Source organism: Columba livia, chromosome 19 (genome assembly GCF_036013475.1).
Source record: "Columba livia isolate bColLiv1 breed racing homer chromosome 19, bColLiv1.pat.W.v2, whole genome shotgun sequence".
Lineage (NCBI taxonomy): Eukaryota > Metazoa > Chordata > Aves > Columbiformes > Columbidae > Columba > Columba livia.
In genome coordinates, this window is record NC_088620.1 from 954,168 (window position 1) to 971,401 (window position 17,234).

The 17,234-nt window shown below is 48.8% G+C and overlaps 1 protein-coding gene across 15 annotated transcripts in view; it reads right to left on the reverse strand.

The window, feature by feature from the left end:
* Window positions 1-16,982, reverse strand: part of GAPVD1 (GTPase activating protein and VPS9 domains 1) — a 29,392-nt gene extending 12,410 nt beyond the window's left edge. Inside the window, exons 1-15 of one of the 15 annotated variants that reach the window (XM_065035375.1) lie at window positions 16,838-16,855; window positions 16,162-16,281; window positions 10,493-10,708; window positions 9,253-10,096; window positions 7,942-8,028; window positions 6,850-6,984; window positions 6,542-6,731; window positions 5,581-5,661; window positions 4,601-4,761; window positions 3,802-3,931; window positions 2,806-2,931; window positions 2,089-2,262; window positions 1,643-1,783; window positions 1,029-1,163; window positions 358-477 (exon numbers count right to left, since the gene is read on the reverse strand). In XM_065035375.1, the coding sequence (XP_064891447.1) occupies window positions 358-477; window positions 1,029-1,163; window positions 1,643-1,783; window positions 2,089-2,262; window positions 2,806-2,931; window positions 3,802-3,931; window positions 4,601-4,761; window positions 5,581-5,661; window positions 6,542-6,731; window positions 6,850-6,984; window positions 7,942-8,028; window positions 9,253-10,096; window positions 10,493-10,677 (2,509 nt within the window). In that variant the 5' untranslated portion in view covers window positions 10,678-10,708; window positions 16,162-16,281; window positions 16,838-16,855. The other 14 variants (XM_065035378.1, XM_065035374.1, XM_065035380.1 and 11 more) reach the window with 14 other exon arrangements.
* Between the last annotated feature and the right edge of the window lie 252 nt (window positions 16,983-17,234).

The window sequence follows — 17,234 nt, forward strand, 5'->3', positions numbered from 1 at the left end:
CTATAGAAAGATCTCTGGGTATGCTGAAATTGGCAAAGAATTACATCACAAAAGTGCAGAAATCTTGAGGAGAGATCCAGTTCCGAAGTACAAGAGGACAGTCAGTTTAATCAAACCAAATTAAGAAGAGGTGCTTGGATCTAGTACTCAAGGGTTAGTACTATCAATACCAGAGTCTCTCTGTCAAACAAATACAGTGCAAGCAAATAAGGAAAATGTTAAGCTTAGCCACCAGAACTTTGAAATTGGAAGAAACTGTAAAATTTCATGATTCTACAAATGTCCTTTTAAGCAACATTGCAAGACATCAGTTACCAGAGATGTGGATTCTCAGTTACAGGGAAGGAGCTCAATTACCATGGGCTGTTTCATCCATGTCAGGACTTGTCACAGAATCTTTTCCCCCAAAGTCAGAGCTGCATTCGGACCTGAGATCCTCAATCTTATTAGGAATATCTTCAGACGTTGCACTAATACCTTACACATAACAAAAGAAGAATCTGTAATAGTCTTTCAGAAAAGAAGGAAACAAAAACCTGAAAGTGTTAAAATGTTTGGTGAGCACCGCAATAATCAAGTCCTATCTCACAGCAGCACCTACAGGCATTTCATTCTGAACTTCTATGCTCCTAAAATAGCATCTCTGTTCTACATCTTTAACTGTTTTAAGATAGCCATGAATATGCTTTGAAAACTGGCATTAGATTCTTCACTTTTGCAGAGAACTAAGAACTGAAGTAGGTATATGCTGATTTACCTAAATAAAAATAGTTGTGACACTAAACTAAATGCAATAAAGTCAGAAGTTTCTTCTACATCAGCACCGTTGCTGTTGTAGCACAGAGTATTCAGTGCTCTGCTGCCTTTTTGTTCTGCAAGACGAACAAAGAATTACTGCTTTGAAAATTCCAGAACGAGTGCAAAAAGTTATTTTGTGAGTGAAATACCACATAACTAAAGCAAGCGCAGCAAAGCGGACGCTGACCACGTCCTAGCACGGCGGCGTTCGCAGAGGCGACCAAACCCACCTGATACGACGCTGAGGCCCGGCGTGCTGGGCCGAGAACTGACCTCCCGCACGTCCGTGTCGTCAGACGTGCTGCCCAGCCCCGAGCAGCTCTCCAGCTCCTGCAGCCTCTCCTCCTGTTTTAAGTCTGGAGCCTCTACAAAGGGAAGCAACGAGAGCAGAGAGAAGAAGGATCAGTACTCAGTGCCACGCTCCCTGCGTGCTCACAGACGGAGGGAAAGGGGCGGTTGTGTGTTTATTTAGTGCATGAAGTTCTAAGCTAACTCGGCCACTTCAGGCTCTGCAGACAGCAGCGCTCTCCCTGCACGGGCATTCCAGGAAGGTGTTACTGGTTTAAGGATTGTATTGCTTAGGGACAACAGTATACAATCAAGTCTCCATTAACCAAGGTAAGCTGTGATTTCTACCTATCAGTAACTCTCTCACAATGCTTTCCACCTCTCTCTGCCCAGGAACAGCCTGTCCTGTTCACACTGGAAGTATTCACAAACGCTAACTTAACCCTAAGACAGCAATTTCCTGAAGGAGAGAAAGAGGTTGTTGCTTGGCATTACATGCCCCTGGAAGAGTCTTGATTCATGCTAAAGACATAAGCAAAACCTGCGCGGTTCTGACCTGAGTCGCTTGGCAATACTTCCACACTCCAGGCCTCGCTTGTGGTTTCTGATATGGTTGAACCTGTGCAGGGATCAAGCAACACGGATCCTGAACCTGGTAAACACAGCAAGCTGCCTAGCATGTTCTCTGCAGCTGCACCTGCAAAAGTAAAGCCGAAGCACAAAGCTAGATACAGGCCTCCTGAAACAGCTCTAACAACACACAACAATAACAACACCTTTCAAGTGTCCTTAGTAAACCGGTCATGAAAGACAACGTTGAAAAGGTAGAAATGAACAACCAAATACAACACAGGTCATGCACACAGAATCCTCCTACAGAAAAGCTTCAGTTTAATCCATGCAAACACACCTATTTAGAAAGAGAGGAGGAGGGCTCTGCAGCCTCGCTATTTCAGAGCAAGCATGAAGCATCTGAACATACCAGGCGTACCAGCCAGTTACCTGCTATTTCTTGCAAGCGATCTTCATCGATATTTGGATCGAAGTCACTTCCCAATACATCCGTACTCCAAGTTTCGCTGACGGTTTCCGAGATGTCTCTGTCATCAGTCAATCCCATCATATCACGGATTTCAAACTTACGGAGCTTGTCATCGAGATTATCCTGAGTCGTGGCTATGGAAAAATAAAAAGCTCTCAGTTTTTTTTAAGGGCTTTTCCAATCACTTCTGCTTGAAAACAGGAAAAAGAATCCAAACAAAACAACCCTCTAATTCTGCCAGGTAAAACAGTGCTGTAAAGTAAGGCCTGTAAAGCACTATTATACTATTCAAGAGATGCTGCCTGAAAATAGCTTTTATGCACATTTGAGACATGAGAAGAAAAATCTTGAACTCCACACGGTGACATATTGACCAAATTGTCAGACAAAATGAATAAAATTCAGTGCACTATCAAGAAACTGATGCAATCTCTGTACAAAGAACTTATCCCAGAAAAGCTGAGGCCTCCGGAGATCACCCAAGTCCAAACCCCCGCTCAAAACAGGGTCAGGTACCGCAGGTTGCTCACGGTTATGTCCAGTCACGTTTTGAGTGTCTCCGAGGCTGGAGACACCACTGGACAACCTGTTCCAGCTTGTGACCACCATGCACTGAGCAGGAGCCCCGCGGGCGCGGTCCGGCCGCCCCGCGCCGGCGCAGGGGGCCGTGCACCTGCCTTGCTCGTGCTCCAGCAGCTGCAGGGCCTCCACGCCGTTGCTGCCCGAGGGGCCCGCGCCCAGCTCCGACACCGACTCCCCCTCCAGATCCAGAGACGACACCGAGTTGGAGCGATTCGAAGGACCTGCGGAAACAGGCTTCACTGTAAAGCTAATCTGGGTGACAGCTCCTAAACATACAGCATTAGCTGTATACATACACAATTTACTAGAAAAATGAAAATAAATGAAGCAGCAGTTCCAGTGTAAAATGCTGAACTGATGAACTAAACGTACACTTGCTCTACTCTAGATGCCTATTCCATAGATACTTAACCTGCACTGTGATTTGTACTTCCCACGTTTACAGTGTCATGCGAATTAAAGTAACCTACAAATACATAAGCAGAAACGGCTGAATCTCACCATTACCATACTTAACTGTAACAAAAAGTCAATAAAGTCTTTGCCATTCATTTGTTTACTTGTCCAGGAATTTGTTTTCTGATTTTGAAGAGAGAGCACGAAAACTGAATTATGGAATTACACTACATAACGCAGGCTGAGCCTGAGTCATCTGTACAAACCTCTTCAATACTGCAAATAAACCTGTGCTTGCTTCTGTCTGAGGTTCCTATAAAGAGTCCAGAATGTATTCTGAGATATGTAATAGCTTGTTGAAACATGACGAAAAGTAAGTCTGAGAAGCGTAAGTTTAGAGCTAAGTTAGATTATCTTAATAATTAGTACTGCATTTAAGTTTCAAAAGAAAATAAACCCCTGTTTTCACTTTCTAAACACACTTAGGCTTTTCTTGCTAAACCTCAGACACAGTGAGGCCTTTGCAGGTCAAAATTCAGCTGCAGGCTCCTTCCCCTGCGTGGCTCTCAGGGTGACACAGCACAGCCTCCCAAACGGCAGAGGACAGGCTGACAGGCTGTACGTGACACACGTGCCTCTACACTTATGGAAAAACAAAAGGACAAAACTTCTTAAAGACTGAAGTAGCCCTTCACCTTCAGATATTCCTTCCAGATTATCACTGCAGAGGGAAAAGCGCAAGGTTTTATCAGGTTTACCATGGAGCTTGTTTTCATCAACAGGGACATCTCCTTGCCCACCATCTGCAAGCTGCATATTTAAGACCTGGAGAGTGGGGGAAAGAAACAGGACTCACTTAAACCCATCTATTCTTCAGATAATTAAACAGCAAACAAAACGTTGTGCTCATTTGATGCACTTTTTCCCCTAGATGTTAACAGCACAATCAGATTTCTAACATTCCATTTGAAAAAAGCCAATTATCTCCCAAGTTGGAGCTTGGAGAGAATGTAGGGACCCAAGACGGGAACACGAGGCAAATCCTGATTATGAGGGAGCCGCCAGCTCCCTCATCACATCACATCATCACCCAGCAGACTAATATAACATGCGAGCTGATTGTTACAAGGCTGCAAAAGGAGATAAACCCGACTACCAGGCACGGCTGCAACGCTAAAATACAGGTTCTTCAGACTCAGTGACAACAGCCCAGGTTTGCTCTGTCACCAAGGTGACAAAGCCTCTGCAGAAACCCACCAGGTTCATTTGTCCTGTATTAATATAATATATTGCTTCTCACACCTTGCAGGTATACTGAGTAAGGGGAAAAAAAACAACAATCAAAGGGAAATTTGAAAGGTACAACCCGCAAACTGAATAAAGCAAGGATTTAAATTCCCACTCTGGATTTATCACCCAAACTCGGTGTCACAGTTTAACTGTTCTGCCCTTAGAGAACGCAGAGGCTGCACTTCCCAGAGCGTTTCTGCGTACCTCGTTTTCGGACATCATGCCGGGAGTGACCTGCGGAGCCGTCCCCAGGGAGATCACCAGCACCTCCTCCGCCTGAGCCGCCGGGACGGGCTCCTGCGAGGAGCCCTCGTGGTCCCCGTGCTGGTCCATCTGAATGTTCGATCTGCTTCTGCTGCGAGTCGCTGAGGAAACATTTCAAAACACCAATGTCAGAAAGTTTTTCTCTGTTTAAGGAGGGGAAAAAAAAGACAATACAACTGAAATACCAGTGCTTTGGATTAATAATACGCATACTAAATAAACTTAGAAAATGAAAAGTCAGACTTTGAGAGATGGAAGTGGTGTTTAAATTGGAGTGCTGAACCATGAAAAAGCAACCTTTCTAAATAAAAAAGAGCAGACTTTCAAAATAAAAGTTTAGAGAAACTGTGCCCTGTTCAGCTACACAAATTCAGGGTATTCAATTCACAGAAAGACCCTTAATGAATTAATTAGGGAAACGAAGATTGTCACCACCACCACCACCAGAGGTCTAACTTCCTGTGGTTTATAACTTTCATTAACTTATTTGGGAGATTTTTTTCTCCTAAAAAGCAGGGAAATCTTATTCCAACAGCTGTCTTGGACCCAGACACACAATTTCAACACCAGGTGCTCCACTCTGCTTGTTTTTTGACTCTCTATTAGTTTGGCACCACGGAAGGAAAAACACCCCACGGAACGACGGTTTCTGAGCACGGCAGCACAACACCAGTTATGTCCGTGTTTGACCCAGGGACAACAAGGCGGGTGCGCAGAAGTCACACCAAGGTTTGATCATCACACAAATGCACATGAGGTGTTTATAAAATGACACAGACATACAAAACGAGTTTCATATAGAGATCAATGAAGAAATCTGGGAAAGCAACCGGTGGGCAAAGCAAAGCAAAGCAAAGCTACGCTAACGTCACATGCTCGATGGAAAACGGCACAGAGAACGGAAAGAGGGCATTACCCACCAAACGGGGTTACTAGAGTTATATGAGCTGAAAGATTGGCAGCAGAAGTGTCCCAGGCAGTAATGGCTGCCAACTGCTGTCCTGGATTTCGAAAGCATTAAAATGAAACAAAAGAAATCAAAACTTTGAGCAAAAACTATTTTATACCATAAAATAAATGCTGTTGTGCCACTGCTTTACAGGCACAAGACCAGAACCATTCAGGAGTTAAAAAAACCATGGGATAGATGTGTTTGGGGTTGGGTTTGTGGGCTTTGTTTGCCACTTACCATGCTTGAAATATTTTCACCCTGTTACACACTAACACCAAATCTCCCAAACAAACAGAAATATCCCATGTGGTCGTACTCATGTAAACACACACTGAAGAAGAGTACCACGTGCCCAGTTTAAGGGAAAATATCATTGAAACAGAAAAGTTTAAACTCAGAAATCATATTCAAAAAGAGAACAAAAACCCAAACATAAAATTGCATTACAATACACTAACAATTAGAATTAGGCTGGGCAAGTAATGGAGAAAGAAGAAAGCTTCTGTTCTCAGCACATACTCTGGAAGTTCTGCTCTTGCTTTTTCATCCTCCTCCACATTTGCTCTCTTCTGAGACAAACATTCAATAGTTATTCTATCCCACTAATTAAGCGTCATCGCTTCGGTCTTCCCGCTTTGCCAAGCAACCTTCCCTCCCCTCCCGGACCTGCGTCCTCCCTTCACCCTGCCCCTCGTCCCCACGGCGCCAGCGTGGCCACCGGCACCGCTCTCGGGTTCAGCCGGAGCGGAGCAGCTCAGCACGCGCCGCACAGCAAGGCACCTCCCGCCCCTCCACGCACAGGGCATTCTTCACCAGCGACACAGAAAACACAGGAACTGAAGCTGTAGTCAAACTGTAACCCCAAGAGATGACCGGAAAATGGCACAGAAAATGTATCCAGGTATAAGAAGTCTGCTTGCCCTCCTTACCTATTGGTAATCGATTTTTCTTGTTAGCCGGAGTAGTTGCAGGAGAAAGCTGTGGGGTATTATACGGAGTCATTTCCAGGCTGCTGCTTTTCCCTGGTTTGTTCTGGGGTAGGTTTGCCAGCAAGTTTTCCAAAGCCATCCGATCTTCCTTAAGTTGATCACTTGACATTACATTCCGCATAAAGCCAACCTGAAAATGCAGAATTAGCACAGCTAAGACCTGCAGCACAAGCGACCAGTGCTGTTCATCCCACCTGTAAACACGCAGGGCCAAGTGTGTAGCTGTGGCTAAGAAGCGGAGCTGTTACCAGGGCCGTGAGCTGGCTGTGCGTCACGTACACCACGGTCCTGCTCAGCCCCTCCAGCGGGTTCACGGGAGACATGGGGGGAGTTTCAACCGCCCGGCCGTCGATAACCACATCCAGGAACGCAGCCACACAGCTCTGCACAGAGAAAAGGGGCTTTACAAGGACACCATTCGCTGGAAAGAACAGCAGTTATGACACCAGTTGAGTTTACACTGTGATACAAGCTCTGCTTCCTACTTTTCAAATCTTGAGATAAAATGTCACATATTAAAATCACTGAAGAGCAAGCAAGGAAAGCATGCTGTTAGCTCTAGCATTTCCTTCGTTCCTTTTCTGCATTCAAAAGTGTTACCTAAGTGCCTTCTTACAATTTTTTAAAAAATTAGACTGTTATGCCAATTAAACGGCCCCTTCCTGAAGCACCTGCTGAGCGCAGGCTGAAAGGGAAACAAGGCAGCAACACACAACAGCACTTTCTAATCTGATTGAATGGTACTTTTTTAATGAATCCAAAACTTTGTATGAGGAATGTGTAACAATCATAATTCGCAAAATCCTGACAGTTACACAAGCAAACCAACAGCTTCTTAAACAGATGATAATACACCAAAGATCCCAAGTGTCACAGTTCCTCTGAGGAACCTAATTTCAGTGTTGCTACGGACGATTCACACTAACTGAAGAAAACTGAATTTAAAAAAGCAAAACTACACAAAAAAGGAACAGAATGTTCTTGTACTAACAAATTACTTGGTCTTAAACCAGATTTCATATAGAAGTTGTCTTTGGATCAAAGTGTTTTCATCAGGTTCCGCAGAACAACCACAGGCAGTAATTCAGCATTTATGTTCAAAAGGTAACTTGCTTTTATTTCTTGTGTTCTGTTTTAAGAAGTATCACATCAGAGTAAAAGTGAGAATCCCTGACCCTTAACTCTAGTACCCAGAACTTTGCTCCCGGCTCCGTGCAGGATTTGATCTGCTTCTCGGTCCCCGTAACTCACAGGTCGGTGAGTCCTCCGCAGTGTCTGCAAACAGAGGCTGCGGAAGGCGAGAGGCGCCCGAGCTTTGCTCTCCCAGCCCGCGCTCTTACCTTGTCGAACTTGGCCAGGCTGCTCTTGGTGCGGGGATCCCCCTCCTCGGAGCCCGTCATGGCCAGCTGCTGCAGGAGCCTCCCCACCTGGAAGAACAGGGAGCCTGAGGAGCCAGCGTTTCAAAACAACACCCTGCTGGACCCCAGCTCCAAAATGAGCCAAGTCATCTCCTTCATTCTAGATTTATCTTCATTTAACACTCCAAGAAATGCTTCTCGTTGAGTGGACAGGCTTGCACTTGCTTTTGGGGCATAAAAAGTGCAAGAAGCTTTAGAAAACAACGGTTGCCGCATTAAACAAGAAAATCTGCACACACAGTGGGCTCTGAGCATCCGCACTTCCCCAGGAACAAAGCATGTTTTGTTTTACAACACGTCAGAACTGAGAGTTGAATCTAGGTCATGCGAAACCTGCAGATGTTAAAAGGCTGCATGGATTTTACTAAGAATATTTTGGAGGAAGGAAAAAAGAGCAGGAGGGCTAACCCTTGTTTCAGAGCATCTGTTCCCCGCTAACCCCAACGGCAAACCAGCTCTCCATTTCAGTCACCAACGGCAGGTTCTGCTGCCACGCAGGGGCAGCGACACGGGGGAGGATGGTGAATGTGTCACAGAGAAACGCCGGCAAGGGCCCGGCCGCAAAACACACCAGGACGTGACACGGTGGGAATCGCGCACCGTCCCGGTCATGGACGGCGTTAATAAGCAGGTTTCGCTGCTTATGTGGAGAGTATCCCCAGTCAAACAGTGCTGCTTAATACCCTCAGACTACACCTCTGCACGCTGTCACCAAACTGCCCCAGAATACACAGAGACAAAAATGCGTCGGGAGGGCCGGGGAACAGGGCAAGGACCCCCGAGCAGCGGAAAACCGCCCCGCAGCAGCGCCGCCCGCTGCCGCCGCACAAGGGGTTTGCAGCAAAATGCTGCGTTACCTGTGCAATACCTGCCATAATACTTAACACTAGCAAGAACAGCATAACATCCGTTTACACACATTCCAGAATTCTACTTATTGCCACTTTTACGCTTTAGTTCCATCCCTTATAATTTCTTTTTATAAAGTATATTTGCAACTCTTCTAAGAGATAAAGGAATACATGTTATAATTGTTTTAAGCTGATATCTTCAGCAAACAGATAAACTTCAGAGCATGCCTTTTCAGCCACGATAACACAAGTATTTTGTTAGCATTTGTCTTGTAGGTAGGAGGGACAGTAACTTTACTGCAGTAACATTAGTAGAAAAAAAAGGCCAAGAACATTTCTCATACTTTTCATTTTTTAAAGACTACTTTAAAATGACTCATACCTGCATCAGGTTAAATCTTGCCACTTCATTTATAGGAGCATCAGAAATGATCCCGTACTGCTCTGGGTTCACAATCGCGGGGCAGATGAAACAGGCGAGGAGAAGATCCGTGCACATGGCTCTGACCTCCCCGACCTCCAGCCTGTCCACACACGAGAGCGTTTTGTACATCTGAGACACGATCCAGCGCAAGCTGTGCGGAAAACAGTACGTGTTTTGTTTGAGATACCCGATGAACTTGTTCACCAAGGTCACCAGCTTGGCCTCATTGGAGTCAACCATCTCCTGCACTCTCTGCCTGAACTTCTCTGTGCCTTTCTCTCCAAACAACTTTTCCTGCTGAACCGGAGAGAATCTCTCAATTAACTTGTTTGGATCGGTTTCCAGGTGGTCTTCATCTTCAACCAGGAGCTGCATGATCGGCTCATGCAAAGTTGCAGTAAGAAAAAGCTTTGCAGAGAAGAGTCCTTCAGAGAAAAGTTTGAACAAGATGCTGAAGGCACAGGTGCCTCGTCTGAGCAGCCGCCGCGGGTTGTCGCTCTCCTTGAGCTCAAACTCAATCAGGTACCGGAGCACCTGCAGGAGGTAGCTCTCATCCTCCTGCATGATGCAGTTGCCGTAAATGGAGGTGAAGACCGTGTGAATGACACTCTGAGTGTTGTCCTGGTTGAGCTTCTCTCCGGCAACCAGACAGGACGCAATAAGCCTTGGGTTCTCTCTCAACCTGTTCAGGAATTCTCCGTAAGCCGTCTCCTGAAATCCCAACTGCTTATATCCATCCACAAACTGCGTGTCCTCCAAGATTTTAGCATGCTGGCAACACTCGGCAGGAGAAGCTTCGGCACTTTAAAGAAAAACATTAAAACAGTTTAAGTAATTCTTAAGCAAACCAACCTCATAAAAGATGCTACGTGGTCAATCTCTTACAAGACTACCACCAAGGACAACAGTCTTTCCATACAGCCAACACAAATGATTTATGAATACAGGAGAGTTCATTCCCATAAACTATGAGCAGAAGAAAACCAAATGAGATGTTACAAAGAGGCAGCTTCAACAGCCAACAAGGAAGTTTCAGGCGCGTCAGATTCCCAAGCAGATATTCCTTTTAAAACCTGACTATTTTTATGATTAGTACAGCAAGGGACTCCAGACACTAAGTGTGAAAAATCTGATGGATCTGCTGCAATTCACAAAGTTTGGGAGCTTGTTCTCCCCAGGACCACCCCCACCAAGTCACCTTGTAATGATCAGTCTGTCCAGGTTAATCCTTTGCTGCTTGGAAATCCACGCTGTGCGGTACAGCTTCTCTGCTGTCTTCAGGACGTCTGCATTGAGCCTCTGAATCAGTTGCTTTTCTGAGTTGACGTAGAGCCGCTCCTGCTTGAGGTGATGGGCCAGCGTGTGGATGTCCAGCTTCACCATCTTGGGCAGCGAGCGGGTCCCACGGCGTCCACTGCAACAAAGAACGAAGATGAACCAGGCGCTTCCAGCGGCCGGGGACACGGTCTGTCTGCCCCAAGGAGGCGAGGAGCAGGTCACACATACACTTGGCGGGAGATACCGCGGTGCCCCGTCCATCTTGGCACATTAGGATGTTCTCTAAATCCAGAACCCACCACCTAACGACTATCAGTCCTTCCTAATGCAAGTTTCCTAATTGCCGGTCTCATTAATCCCTTGTTACGTCAGCAAATCACGACACTCGCACAGTGGCAAATGATGTTTTCAACTCATGAACTGAAATAGCGGTAGCACGGCGCTACAAACCTCCCAGAATTGGCCTTTCCTGCTAAAAATAATATTCAATAATAATAATATTAGGAATTAAAAAAAAAGTTAAGTATCAACACTGAGATGAGGCGGAGGTCGGAAGTTCGGAGACTTCGCTCAACAGTAGAATTCATTCAGAAAAAATTCCTCAAATATTTCAATTCAGAAGGATATTTCTTTGGGTCACGATCCAAAAATGTTGTTTTAAAGAGAGCAAAACTGCAACAACCATAGGATTTCATAGCACACCGGGGACAAAAATCTACACAAACCACTGTTACGTCTCAATGTAACATTAGCTCTGACTTCATAATTAGACAACATCTTAATTACCTGTCAAATAAACAGAGTACCACACCATTCAAAACATGTTCAAGGAGCTAATCCATCTAAAAATTAAGTCTGTGGAAGACAAAAAACATCAACTGCATTAATGCTGCCAAGGGAAAGGGTAGAATCGTGTAGATCAGATTATGTTTCCATGGAATTAATGATTAACTGCTCTGTGTCGTCTTCCCCACCAGAGCTAACAGCCACACCAGCTAATTTGGGAAGAAAAGAGGGCTGATCCCGCTCCAGCCTGTCCCGGTGCCCTGTCAGCCGTGGTGACGGACCCGCCGGAGCGGAGCGGGGACCCGGCGATGAGCCCCAGCGCCGCACCGGCGGAACCGCCGCCCCGCGGGCCAGGAGCTCCGCTCGCACGACGGCTCCTCCACGCCTGCGGAGCTACGGACACCGTCCCGGGCACCGGCGCCGCGCCCCCCGTGACTCCGAGATCTGCGGCTCGCTGCTCAGCCTGGCAGGAGATGATCCCTCTGAAGAACACAGATTAGCTCCCTAATTAGGCACAGGTTTTACATTGTTGGGTCTTTCCAGCGTGCGGAGAAAGGCCGATCGCCCGGCGCACCGACAACCATCGCTGCTCCCTGCGTGCCACGAAGTTCCCCCATCTTTAGTTTCAACCTCACAACCAAAACCCCAGCAGTGACAAAAAGAGACGCTGTCACAAGTCTTTATGCAGAAAACATTGCAATCTTATCCCGCCTGATGGTTCGGAGTCCATTCCTAGCAAATACAGACAATCATGGATATAAAGCCCTCAGAAAAACCCAACCAAACCAACCCGCACAAACACAACCCTCAAAAAACCCAAAGCGAACACCCCACAACCTGAAGCAGCGGCTGCAGCTCACGCATCCGAAGAGGAGATTAAGGAAGGAACTTCAAGGATGCAATAATGTACATGTTTTTAACTAGGACAGCCTCAGAGAAATTATTAGAAGAAGAAACACTGACGTTGCTGCCAAAGCTCTTTGAGAGACAAATAACAACTTCTTGCAACAAATTTATTTTTAGTCCTAGAATTTTAGGGCTCACAGAAAATCCCATAGCGTTAAACTTGATACGGGCTGCAAACCCCGCAGCAACTCGTTATCCAGCTGTGAGCTATTGATACCAGCCGGGAACAAGCAGTCGCACCCCTAGAAACATACGCACTGGAGACCTGCAGAACCAGCCGCTGGCCCCCCAGAGGCTCCGCGGGGGCTGCACGGCAGGGCTGCTCACGGCTTCCCAAACCTCGGCACCGTCACCCGACATTCTCCATTCTAAGGTGTCCACGCACCGGCTCCGCTTTCCCGGCCCGTTGGTGCAAGCGGTTCTGCCAGTGAGCGAGCACCGGGGCAGCGGGGAGCACCGGGGGAGCGGGGAGCACCGGGGGAGCCCACGGGGCACCGGGGAACCCACGGGGAGTCCACGGGGCACCAGGGAACCCACGGGCAGCACACGGGGCACCAGGGAACCCACGGGGCGCTGCCGCAAACAGCCGTTGACTCAGCCCGCGTTCCTGTGCCTTCGCCTTGCCAAATTTCAAAACAACTTTCTATTTTTGGGTCACTCATTATAAACACATTTAACAGTAGACAAGCTGATTAAATGGCTCCTGAGGTGTCTCATACACTTACAAATAACGTTACCTCTCTCACTGTTTCACCCACTGTCTGTGTTTTTCCCAGAGCAGCTGCCTCCAGCCCCAGGGATGCACTGAGCACTTGGAGCCTTCGGCCTCTACAACTGCCTTTTTCTCCCCGGCCCACAGGTGGGAGCAAACGCCAGAAGCCCAGCCAGCAACAACGGCGGCTTGGAAACAACACGCTTTCTGTGCTGAGTTATCATTATCAAAATAGCAGTGAAATTGCTGGTAAACTTTTCCAGAGCTACAGACAATTTAAATATATATATATACATATATATAAATATATCAGTTAATACTCAGAAAGCAGACAAGACCCCCACACAGTCCAGGGTCCTGATGTATGTGTCCACCTGCCCAGCAAATAAAAGGAGCAACAAAACTAGGAAAGGTCAGACTACTGCAAACCAGCACTGTACCACTTGTGACACCACCCGAAAAAGACAATATGGGCCTTGCACATGCTCAGAAAGTGAAGTTACTGCCTAACACGGCAATGATGTGTGCACCGCCCCACGAGAGAGCACCGCAGGCACTACAGACACCGAAGCACTGAGCGAACAGGAGACACTGCACGTTGCTGTGTGTTTTTTAAACTAACGACCACTGTAAAGCTCAGCCCCACACCAAACAAGGCTCTGAAGGACGACCATTGCACCTGCACCTCTAAATATACCGATCCCATGACCACTTGCTCGTCTCCTATCAACTGGCCGCTATTCCCGTGTCTATCTTAACTGTCGCTACTGTGGAACAGCATAAATCATGAAATCAAGAGAACTGATTTGGAACCAACTGCAGCAGGTCAGTAAATACCACCGCTTTGTCCAGAACTATGAAAATCCACAGGATGTCAACAGGTTTTACCCTACAGACAAGAAAATGGATCAGCAGCCTCCCTGTCTTTATAACCCTCCATGAAAATCACACTAATTCGGTTGGTAGTGCTTGCTACTGAAATTCAGCTCTTTGCAGAGCAATGCCTCGTTCGCTCCCGTTTACTGGTTTTTAAAAAAGGATTTTCTGAAGCCACACAAGTGCGGCGAGTGCGGCGCAAACAACCCCGTCCTCCCCGCAGGCTGCGGCGACACGTGAGAGCACGGAGCCCACAGCAGGTGCCTGAGCAGGCTCCTCACGGCTCCGGGAGAGCTTGCGACACAGCCCAGGAAACGCAAAAAAACTCGTTGAGCAAGACGCACACGTTATTACTCCCTTCAGACACGGGTATTAGTAACACAGCCTGTCTTGAAAGAACAGCCCTTGTGTCAGTAACACACCTACGTGACACACGCTGCTCCCCTCCGAAACCCTCCCGCCTTCACGGCCAGTATGAAAAGACAAGAGTTGCCTTCTCGACCTTCCCAGGCCACGGCGCCGCGGCAGGAGCTCCGGCCGCGGTTACGGGTTCGGTAACGCGCCGCGGCGGCAGCACCGCAGCCCAGCCAGCGGCGGCAGCTGCGCAGGCACCAGCGCCAGAAAGTTGCTGGTCAGATGGTTCCTCATAAATGAAAAGCTGCCCATAATTATCCAGTTACCTGGTTTATGGCTGCGACGCACCATACCTGAAATAGCAGATGGCTGTAGTTGTATAAAGTATCTAAATCTCCTAAACTGTCTTCTAGCAGTCTGCTGTGGCTGAAAAAATAGCAGATGATAAATCACTCCTGCTATCTACACATTATTTTTCAATTCTGGCAATTTCATTTTGATACAAAAACACTTCAGTTTTTTGTCGGTTATTTCAAGGCTGCTCGGTAACCAACTAAAAGCTGTGGCACGGTAAGAGCTGCTCGGCACAACAACTTAAACGATTTCACTTCATGATGCTCCACCACATCAACAGCAAATCCTGCGTGACCTGGCAGCATCCGAGACGCCTTGCGCTGCTACCAGCGCGACAGAACCCAAGACCACCTCTGCCTTTGATGAACGCAGGCTATAGATGGCTTCCCACGTTTGAAAGTCCTGGAAAACACTACATTTAATCTTCAGGTACCAAATTCCACCTTACCAAGTGTGGCACACAGGAACAAGTGACATCTCCATTGAATATTTCTGCAGTTCAGTTGACAGAAAAGAGATGAAATAGTAAATACTGCTCGTACACCAGATTCTTCTTCCTCCTCCAGCATTTCCTGCTCAGGGTTATTTTCTCCTCCCGAGTCTCGCTACGCAAGGCTCAACTTCCAAAGCAAGTTTGGGCAGATCCAGCGTGGGCAGGGCAGAGCCAGGCAAAGCTGAAATCACTCTGTCTTACTGAAAAAATAACTCCTAAGCTAGCCTGAACGGCTTCCGTGCTAATGCACCCCAGATGAAGTACCTCCTTCTTCATTCATATCCATAGGGACAACCAACAAGCCTCATTTCCTTACACAAGCGAGCAGACCATCTCCCAAAGCTGAGCTTAAAAGTTTCCCATTCTTCAGTAGGATAGTTCAGCGTGACCCAGGACTCATCTGCTGAACCCGCATGTTACAACATCTGCCATCTCAAAACACGCGCACAACATGCAAAATGCCTTTGATTTGCTTCAGTTCAACTGCCTAACCAACATTAATAGGAAACTCATACCTCAAGTCTGCTTGTGCGCAGCGGCCGCTCTGAACTAGCACTGGGCAAACCGTCTGCCCAGCGAGATGCACGTGCGAGGAGCACCTCGTTTCTCCTGCTTATCAGCAACACACAGGACCAGTGGGCTGCTAAATTATCTGTCACGGTATTACTGTGTTGCATAAAATCAATGAAAACATATAGCTGTGCTAACGATCTACTCCAGTTGCTGGTGATGCTAAGAAGAGGAGTTCCCCTTATGTAAGGGGTCGTACTCGCAAACTTTTAGGCAGAAGAATCGTGGAACTCGAAGCCACTCGAGGTGACAAAACCAACCCGCTCCCAGGAGAGCAGCTCCCTCCCCATCCCGAAACATCCCACCCGCACCCACGGCCAGGGGCAGCTGCTGTAGGGAGAGAGCATCTGCTCCAGGGCCTGACCAAGCTCACACCAAACCCCTCACATGGACCACCTTGTATATCTGGGGACCCTCCGCAGCAGCAGCTCCTAAAAGCACCATCGTGCTGCTTCTACAGAAGCACAGCATTTCATACTCCACGTGCTGTCCGTGCCATTCCCCCCTCCATCAACTTCAATTTGCAGCCTCTACGTACGAGTCCACTGCGTCGCCCACACGCCAGCGTTCTGTCTGTCCGTCCTGTCTGTCCGCACGTGGTGTCACACGGTGCCAGACCTTTACCGAACGGCTGTTCCGCCGGAGTACCGTATCGTGACTTTGCAAGAAAAGAGACAGATAATTGCTCGACCAAGTTCTTCAGCATTAAGGGTCTATTACGAACAAAAAACGGGAAGTCACGGTCCTCGCCAAGTTACGAGTTTTAAACCTGCACATCACAAACGCCACGAAGGAGGCGGCGGGGCCGCCCAGAGCCGGGTCGCAGCGCCTGGTCCCCCCGGGCACCGCGTCCGAGCGGCCCCGCGCCCCGCGCCGCCGTCCGCGGATCCTCCGCAGCCCCCGAGCGGCTCCGGGCACTGACACGGCCGGTGGGGCCGGGCGGGAGCGGACGAACCCCCGGGAACGCGCACGGCCAACTTCGCCCGGGCCCCGCAGACCCCGCGCCCGGCTCCGGGCGACCCCCCCGCCCGAAATTCAGTACAAATAACACAACGTACCGGCCCGCGCTCCCGCCGCGCCGCCCGCCCCCCAACACCAGACGGGTTTGTCCGCCCCGGCCCGGCCCCCCCCGCCCGGCCCGCTCCGCCTCCTCCGAGCAGCGCGGGAGGGTCGGGCGGGCAGCCGGGCGGGCCGGGGGACGGGGCAGCTCTTACCCGGCCAGCGCCCCGGTTCCCGCTGCGGCCCCGGGCCAGGCGCGCTCTGCGCAGGCGGCGGGCGGGACCGGGGACCGGCCCCCGCGCTCCTGGGACTTGTAGTCCCGGGGCCGGGCCGGGGGCGCGGAGCTCCAACCCCCGCGAACGGTTCCGTCGCAGGCGCTGCGAGTCACCGCCGGGCCGAGGAGAAACACCCACGGCCACGAGCGGGTGTAAGGGGTGAGACCCGGGCTGCGGGACCGGGGGAACAGCTGCAAACGGTGTTTCCAGGTGCGCGCTGAGCAGCAGCAGCAAAGGGTTTCCACAGGTCTCGCTTTGTGGGGAGCCCCCGTGGCCCAGCCGCGCCCCGTGGGCACAAAGGGGACCTCAGAGCAGTCGGATTTGCTCGCAGCTCTGT